Source organism: Poecilia reticulata, chromosome 16, assembly GCF_904066995.2.
Source record: "Poecilia reticulata chromosome 16, P_reticulata-male-v2, whole genome shotgun sequence".
Taxonomy (NCBI): Eukaryota; Metazoa; Chordata; class Actinopteri; order Cyprinodontiformes; family Poeciliidae; genus Poecilia; species Poecilia reticulata.
Window position 1 is genome coordinate 31,489,227 of NC_088845.1, and position 9,604 is coordinate 31,498,830.

General features: G+C 37.8%; 1 protein-coding gene across 2 annotated transcripts in view; it reads left to right on the forward strand.

Annotated features, from left to right (window-relative positions):
* The window catches only part of LOC103478788 (aldehyde dehydrogenase 2 family member), a 38,850-nt gene extending 33,224 nt beyond the window's left edge, over positions 1-5,626 (forward strand). For both annotated transcript variants that reach the window (XM_081617049.1, XM_081617050.1), the window contains 4 exons: positions 1,233-1,397; positions 2,676-2,833; positions 4,681-4,795; positions 5,469-5,626. In XM_081617049.1, the coding sequence (XP_081473175.1) occupies positions 1,233-1,397; positions 2,676-2,833; positions 4,681-4,795; positions 5,469-5,501 (471 nt within the window). In that variant the 3' untranslated portion in view covers positions 5,502-5,626. The remainder of the gene's footprint in view (positions 1-1,232; positions 1,398-2,675; positions 2,834-4,680; positions 4,796-5,468) is intronic.
* Positions 5,627-9,604: the final 3,978 nt, after the last annotated feature.

Genomic DNA, 9,604 nt, shown 5'->3' on the forward strand with positions numbered 1-9,604 from the left:
TCCTGACCTTGTTATCTAGTTGTCTAGTGTTAACAATTAGTAGCAAAGCACTGCGTCCTTTATTTAAATAAATATATCAGCTAAAACTAAAAGTAGTCATTGTCAGCCAGCAACTTTTTACCTTCCAATGTAGACGTGGGCGGGATCTTGTGCACGTGATGTCACGCTGCCAGGGGTCCAATCAAAACACCAAATCAAGGTGATGGGCTGGGGATGATGACGGCTGCCAGAACAATCCTCCGACTGGAAATCTACATCTATTACAAATGTTTAGAGCTGGTTGGAATTAATGTTCATGTGTCATTTGAACAAATGCTGGCCAAGCTAAATAACGAGATACAAAACTTAAAGAAATCCTGGAGCTGTTTTCTCTCCTGCAACACTGGAACAACGAAATTCCTTTAATAAACTGTTATTTTGGAAAACACTGATGAATGACTACTTATGTTTAATTTGGTTGTTGCTTCTGCCATCAAGGATATTTGTATATGTAAATCTTCTGTGAAACTTTTATTATATTGTTTATTTGATATGCAGTGACCTGGTTGTTTAGTTTTTTTTGTCTTGTTTGGTTATGTATGTGTTTTGAAATAAATAACTTTAATAAAAAAATAAATGCTATTTATTGAAATAAATAACTTTACTAACGGGGAAATGTCATTTCTTAAATTAGACCTTGTGCTAATATATCGCATTGAGCATGACGAAAAGAGTGAGTTGGACTTTTTTGAGTAAAGCCAACTGAGTCTAAGATGGAGTTGAAGGCTATCCTTAGGCTATCACCCTCAGTATATGCATATTAAAATCTCCACTATTATGATCTTATCAGTATTTGCCACTTGATCAGATAATGAGATATGATGTAAAAATTGAGAGTAAGGGCCTGATAGAGGATAAAAAACAGCAAACAAGTTTCAGCCAGAATGAGGAAAACTAGGAATTCAATGTTAAACCTGAACTGTAGCTGCTAACATGTTCAGAAGCTGTAAAGAGGTTTGTTAAACGGAGACTCTTTCTTGGTCTGGAACCGGAATTGTCATTGTTTAACCAGATTCCTAGAAAAGAGCTGCTGCATCCAAAGTGGGATGGATCCCGTCTATCCGGATCAGATTGGGTTTTCCCCAAAATGTTCACCAAGGTCACAGTGACCTTTTTCGGTACATTCAGGGTCTTTTGAAGTTGACTAACTTTAGTATGGACTTGACATGCTGATCCTTATGTGATGTTTCCAGGTAGATCAGGAGCAGTTCAACAAGATTCTGGGCTACATCAGCAGTGGGAAGAGAGAAGGTGCCAAGCTGATGTGTGGAGGAGGAGTGGCTGCAGACAGAGGCTACTTCATCCAGCCTACAGTGTTTGGAGATGTCCAGGACAGCATGATCATTGCCAGGGAGGAGGTAGAGTGGTGTGGATGGTTGGCTAGACGGTGTACTATGCTTTGGGTTTTTCCTCCAGACTTGTATGTTTTCTGAGATCTCCATGGTCTGCTTAGACATGCATGACGAGGCAAACGGTTGTATTTTCAAGCCCTGCCACTAGTGGTGAAAGTGTTACTCTAACCTCTTTCACCAGTTCTGCCTCCTTTAAAAGGAGAAGCATTTATTTATTTATTTATTTATTTATTTATTTATTTATTTATTTATTTATTTATTTATTTATTTATTTCAAACATGATAGAAGTATAACACACATGAACAAGGAATACATAAGACACATATTACACATTTGTGCTAATGCTCATCCATATTTCTATGACCACCTTATATTTCATTTTAGATTGTATTAGATTTTGACTTTGTTTTAACTCCTCATTTAACTTGTTCCATAATTTTACACCATGAATTGAAATACAAAAGCTCTTTCTTGTGTGTATACCTTAGGTTTGAGCAACCCCTTAAGCTATATCCTCCTTTTTTTTTTTTTTTTTTTACAAAAAACATGTTCTGTATGAGCTCAGGTAACAGTTTATTTGATGCCTTAAACATAATTTGAGCAATTTTAAATTCCACCAGATCTTCAAATTTAAGAATTCTAGATTTAATAGCACTGAATAGAGAACATGTAGATTCTAATTTATACTACAAACATTAGCTTCTCTACTGATTAACAAACAGTCAACATTTCCATTATATTCTTTGTAAAAAATAGTGGCAGTTAACTCGAGCAGATCAAACATGACTGGCCACATGTTCCTTCCACTGGGCTGTGAGGTGGACGTGTGGGCTTTGTCTGGACTCCACCTCCACTTGGATATAATCACATCCTCTTTGTGTCTCCCTACTCTCTTAACTGCTACACCACTTGTGATGAGAGCCACTGATCTTCAATGATTTAGGGAACAAGGGATGAATGATGTTTCTGCATCAAACTCTGTATTAGTCAACGTATCTGTACCAGTCCACTAATTAAAACTGGGTCGACATTAACCAGTGTTTATTTCCATCTTGTTCCTGTTTGGATATGCGTTTCAGGAGGGGGGAGTGGGTTGGTTGGCTTAGTCATATGGTATAAGTTTGATGGGATCATAATGCAGTGCAGGATTGTGGGATGTTTAACTGAAGTTTTTTCCCCCCACAATGTTAAGCATCATCCATCCACACCCATGCACCCACATAGCTCATTGAGGCTATGTTATGATGCCTGGGTGAACGTTTACTTCTGTTTTTTTTTTCTAGATTTTTGGTCCAGTGATGCAGATATTTAAATTTAAAACACTGGAGGAGGTTATAACCAGAGCCAACGACACCAAATATGGACTTGCAGCTTCAGTTTTCACAACTGACATTGACAAAGCGAACTTTGTGTCCAGTGGGCTCCGGGCTGGCACAGTCTGGTATGTGGCCTTTTCTTAAGACTTATCTAAGCCAACCTTAAATTATTAATTTAAGGTTGGCTTAGATAAGTCAACCTTATCTAAGCCAACCTTAGATAAGGTTAAATTATTAATTTAAGGTTGGCCAACTTCACACACTTCAGGTGTGAAGTTGGCAACAACTTCACACCTGAAGTTGTTGCCAATCAGATGGTGTTTATAAAAAAATGTTATCAATCAAAAAGAAGGCCAGCTACAAAGTGTGATTTGTATGTAGACAAAGTTTACATACAAAAACTCATTCATTCTCTGTTAATGAATGAAAAACCCACAAAAGTCACTGAAATAACTAAACTAACAAAAGGTAATGAAATAAAATATACTGAAAATGAACCAATAAAATTCAGACATAGCTTTTGAATTGTGGTTCAACAGAATCATTAAAAAACAACAACTAATGGACAAAAATGATGGTACCTCTAGAAAAGATTGAGAATGATTAGACCACAGAGACATGTTAAACTAAGGCATGACCACTAAGCATTCCAGATGTTTTCTAGGTTATAATCAGTCAGTCGCCCTATTTAAATGGTGATCAGTTGTCCCTGTGCTGTTTGGTGACTTGGTGTGTTACACACTGAACATGGACCACAGGAAGTGAGGGAGAGGGTTGTCCTAGGAGATTAGAAAGATCATCATAGAGCAGCAAGTTAAAGGTAATGACTATCAGAGCGTCTCCAAGCAGCTTGATGCTCTTCTGACTACAGCTGCAGAGATTGTCCAGAAGGTAGAGGGCCACTAGACTGCTGCTAACCTCCCTGGTTGTGAGAGGAAAACTGAAGAGAAGGATAAAATGAATGGTGACCAAAGAGCCCAGAACAACCTTCAAAGAAATGAAAGGCAAACTCCAAGGTCAAGGTACGTTAGAGTAAGATCGGACACATCAGGTTTTTTATCATTGTTTGAGCCAAAGTAAACGTCATGAGAGATGACCAAGGAGGAAAACAACGCATAAAATAGTGAGGGTGAAATTTTCCACAATACATGTTGACAAACCACAAAGCTTCTGGGAAAATGTCCATCAGGCAGATCCGACAAAACTGGAGCTTCTTGGCAAGGCACATCAGCTCTATGTTCACAGACGCAAAAATGAAGCAGATCAAGAGAAGAACATAGTTTACTCTCATCTGGAGAAGGCACCCTTCACACCTGAGATGATTGGAACAGTTTGTTCACCAAGATTGGACCAGAATATCTGTGGACAGGTACAGAAATCCTTTAATCCAGGGATTACCTCCAAAGGTTGATCAACAAAATATTAAGTTACAGGCCCCATAACTTTTGTCCAGGTTGTTCATCAGGTTTTTCTTAATGATTCTGTTGTTGTTACAGTGCAAACCAGGTGTTGCTGTAAAATTTCATTTATGTTTTAATCTTTAGTGATGCGACATGAAAGGGAAACCGCATTAAATGTAGACAAATAGTTTGTGTTGGTCACCAATTTGAAAGGGATAATAGTCCATTTAAAGGTTTATAGGTTATAGATTATTTATAGGTTAACTGTTTTTGATAACTTGTCCAGTCGGAGGCCGTCAGGTGAACTTGGTCATCAACAGAACAATGACACCAAACACAGCAAGTCTTTGATGTCAAACAAATCAATTTCAATAGCCCAGTCAAAGTCCAGAGCTCAGTCTGAATGCACTGGTACATGCTAACATATTTTGGCAAACAAAAATTACATTGTAAAATGGAACTCCTCAGAAATTCCTTCAATTTGCTGCTAAATGTAGGTGAAAAGGGGTGGAATTACTTTACTGCAGCTGTATGCATCTAAAATGACTTTTGTTTTCCCTCTTTCTCTGCAGGATAAACTGTTACAACGTGTTTGCTTCCCAAGCTCCATTTGGAGGCTACAAAGCCTCAGGTAATGGCAGAGAGTTGGGAGAGTATGGACTGGAGGCCTACACAGAAGTTAAAACGGTAATTACCCAACATGCACATCACATCCTGAAAGCTAATAATGAGGGCATCAAGTCTGAATTGGCCTGGCGGTGGTTGGAGCAGAAAAGGTGCGGAGGGGAGGAATCTTAGAAATAAAGCAACGGTTTGACCAATTGGTAGAGAGCTAATAGACGTATAAATGGTGAACCATTAACTGTAGCAATTCATCAGCTACCTGAGAAATAAAAATCTTAGTCTTATTAATAAAAAATCTCTTGATCTTGATCCAATAAGTCTATCTGAGGGGTCATTCTTTCAGTCTTCATTCTTAGAGTCCCAATCAGTGGCGCGACTACACATTATTTAGGTGGATGTGAAAACATAAATCGGCCTGAGACTTGCTTTCTGCAGCAGCAGATCTCCACTAAAATTCAATAAAACAAGAATGCATTTAACCTTACTGAAGCAATGTAATATAACCAGAGAAATATTAATTTTATAGAGCACCATTTGACATGCACTCAAACAACTTGTAGAGCTCATAGATGAGCTGTCACATTACATAAGTCACAGCCGATTGTTACCAATCAAGATTGGGTCAAATCTGATCTACTGGTTTCACAGTTCACAGCCTCTGCATGAAGCAAAGCGTAGAACAAGGGGCTGGTGTTTTCCAGGAAGAGTGAAAGATGAAATGTTCTGCTTGTTTCAGGTGACAGTCAAGGTGCCACAGAAGACTTCTTAAACATTTTCCTGGAAGCCTGAGGCATGCTGAGAGGAAATGTTCAACTGTGATTTTTGAACTGCTTTGGATTATTCTGCTTTCTAATAAATATTTGCACAGTAATGAAATAAAAACAGTACAATGGATTGTTTTTCTTTTTTTCTCATCTAGCAAAAATGCATATTCTATTGCTAAGCTTTACAATTCATTGCTGAAGCATTACAACAGATGAGTTGTGATGAAATGAAGCCTATATTCAGATTTGGTCATGAATAACACTATGCTTCTCTTTGTTTGGTAAATGTTTATTATGAAAGCAGTTCATTGAAGTGCAACTTCCCCATGACGTACGTATGTATGTCATTTTCAGATTGCCTACAAAAGCCGCAACAAGTGCCTGCATTGTGCCAAGAACCCCCAGCTGACAGATTGTTGAATGTGTATTACTTAAGAGTTAGATTTGAGTATTAAGAGAGGAAACATTCTAAAACTTATTAACCCTTTTGACTCGTTATATCCTCTCTATGCCCGGATTCAGAAAATGTTGTGCGCAAGGACTGAGATCACACAGAGACGACAGCCTCACAATAATCAGCATTTATTCAAGACAGATGAACACTGTCACCAGAAAAGCTCATCATAAAACATCAGAAACCTCAGAGCACAAACAACACATGAATTTACCTGAGAAAAGGAAAAAAGACAGACAGCAAAGACGTCTTTGGAGAACTGCAAGCGCAAATCTGATTTGTTACTCTGTGTGGAAAGTTTTATAGTAAAGGCGTATTCTTGTCTTTCATTTATTCAAATAAGGCGTATCTTTGCTGGTCCAACCAGGAGCTGTCTCTGACCCTCTCCAAAGCCAGATCTTGGAAGCAATCTGCTTCCAGATTTAAGGCCATTTGTTGGAAGCAGAGACTCTCCTGAACTCCTGCTGTTTTATGGCTTTTCACAGATCAGTGTGAAGCTGGAACTTCTCCTGATGGTTTGCCACTCAGACAAAGGGCAGATCAGAGAATCTTAAACGATCTGCTGTAACTACAGGTAAAATAAAGGTCAATAGGCCAGAATAAGTTATTAATTTTAAAACTACAATTAGGCTATTTCAATCAAGACATGTTAAGTTTTAAAACTAGCATATTTTAAATTTATTTTCTTAACATGAGTAAAGTTAGTTCTTTATGAATAATTTTTGTTGTGTTACCATTTGTTGTGACATAATGATAGCATATGATCAAAAAGTCCAGTGACGCCAGGCGAGGAAGGTCATCGTCGGCCTCCAAATGTCCATTGCCAGAAAATGCATGACCTGCAGTGTGAAAATATTGGATGGTAATGTGTTGCATGAAATTTTCTACATAATGACACATATCCTCTGAGCGATTTGTATACTTTCATATCTGTACGATACCTTTTGAACTGAAAAACAGGGCAGTTTTTCAGTTCAAAAGGTGAATTATTGACAGGTTAATAATTTGCTGTGCCAAAATATGCATCCCCTGCTAACTCAGACAAATAGAGAGTTAAGAAAGATGTAAGCTTTTCTACATAATCACACGTGTTCTGTGAGCCACTGGTATACGTTTCATATCGATAGGATAATATTTGGGGATAATAGACTGGGCATGCAACTATCGGCAAGCTAATAATTTGCTTTGCCAAAAAATGCATCCCCCTGCTAACTTGGAGAAATAAAGAATTAAGAATTAAATAACTTTTTCTACATAATCACATTTGTTCTATGAGCTACTGGTATAAGTTTCATATCAATATGACAATTGACGGGGGATGCAGATAATGAGGCTCAGAAATTAAAATGCATCCTCTCCTATATTAATAGACTGGACAGTTAAGGGTGATATAAAATGTTCTACATAATGGGCCTCTGTTTTGTTATGCGTTAAGCTATTATGGTGTTAAAAGAAAAAGCGAGGAATTGCAAACCATGAGTGGAGAAAATATTCATCAGAGACTGTAAAACGTTTGACTCGTATAACTCAATAAAGTTGTCAAAATTGTATTTATTTCAATTCATCTGCGACATAAAACCCACCGTTTTAGGACTTGCATGGTTAACATGATAATGTTACGAATATTTTTAAAAGTTGCCTCTTTGGTCATATTTCAGTCCGTTTTCTCATCTACATGCGAGAGTTTAGAGCGATGAGCGTTCAAGGCCTGCAGTCCTGTAACCACAGAGCCTCGAACTCCCTCAACGGTTCCAACGGCCAGATGTCACAGGCATAAATCAATCAAAATATAACCTCATCGCAAGTTATGACGTTTTTTTTAACTGTTTACAGCTTCAGATTTATGTATATATACAAATATCAGCATGCGTGATCAGATTTTTAAAATCATCAGTTTACTGGTCATTCAGGAGTGTTTTAACAAAAAGTCAAGCAGACAGACATCTATCTGCTGGGCTCAGGTACCTTCTCGTGGACTTCGGCAAAGTATATTCCCCACAATTCATTGCTGCATGTATCGTTTTAAATTAAAAGGTGGAAATGTTTTTTTTTTTTCTTTTTTTTTTGAAAATTCAAAGAAAATAGTATGATAAGGCACACATCAGTACTAAAAAAGTTTGACATGAGCAGAAAAAAAATAGAGCAGTCACACAAAGTGTGAGGAAAGTAAAACAAATGTCACAAATGCAAGAGGAATTTCAAATCTTAAACTAAACTATTGGTATGAAGATCAGGCATTTTGTTGTTGCCAGCACTTCCTTAAATAAATTATTTCACTTAGAAAATGTTAAAAGTATAGGTCAGCTTTAGAAAGCCGCATTTGTGAAAAAAAATCTTAGCCACTGGATTAAATGTTAAAATAATTTAACTCTTGAAGACGGAATTTCATTCTATCAAAACTTAGAAGCGGATTTAATTTCTTGTACAAAGTTTTGGAAACCTTATAAAAACATTAATGAAGTTGCACTTTAAAAACATGAGTTGTCTCAAAACGTGCAAGAATTGATATTTATTTTGAATGTCGTTTGCAGAAAGTTATTAAACGGAAAACTTCTTACATCATTTTGAATTTCTTATTTTTTTGAGAGTGGAAAAGTTATTTTGGTTCTTATTTTCTTTAGAGATATTATGATTTTAAACAAATGTTTTCTTCTCAAGTAGAGGCGAAGAAAACTGATGTTAGTGGTCCTTATGAATTTATTACATTTTTGTCTCTATAGCCATTCATAAGCAGAGATGGCTCTTTTTGAGTAATAGCTGAATATGTAATTATAGTTAGCTGAGTAATAGCATTAAACTGAATGTTAGTACATTTTAATGTGTATTTTTGATAAAACCATCATACAATAAAAAGTTGCCATTGGAAATATAGGACAATGTTCATAGAGCAAGCCGTCGTAAAAAAACAGTTTTCAAATGTAAAGTGTTGAAATCCTTCTTGTTTCACTGTACTGAGCATGTGTAAATACACTGAATTTGGTTCTGTATTCAACAAGTTATAAGAAAACACATTTGAGCAGCCAAATATCTCCAGCAATGACTTTGGAAAGCAAAGTCATCTACATACTTGAACTCTTGTTCACCTTGAGTACACACTTCATAGAGGGCGTAGGGTGCAGTGTGAATATTAGGACTGGGCCATAGATGGTAATTTGAAAATGGCACATTTCTCTTAAAAAGAAAAAAAAAGAGTACAAATTAAAGGTTGTGTAAGAAAAGAAAAAGTTTGAGAGTGATGTGTCAAAATGTAAAATCACTGGAAAGGTTTTTCTTCTAACTGCCTGCAGCAGCAGCAGAAATCTACCCTACATGTCAGCTGAGGTCAGGACCTGAGGTCAGGTCCTGAGGTCAGGACCTGAGGTCAGGTCCTGAGGTCAGGAACTGAGGTCAGGTCCTGACCTCAGGTCCTGAGGTCAGGGCCTGAGGTCAGGGCCTGAGGTCAGGGCCTGAGGTCAGGACCTGAGGTCAGGACCTGAGGTCAGGGCCTGAGGTCAGGACCTGAGGTCAGGACCTGAGGTCAGGACCTGGTCAGGGCCTGAGGTCAGGGCCTGAGGTCAGGACCTGAGGTCAGGACCTGGTCAGGGCCTGAGGTCAGGGCCTGAGGTCAGGACCTGAGGTCAGGGCCTGAGGTCAGGGCCTGAGGTCAGGACCTGA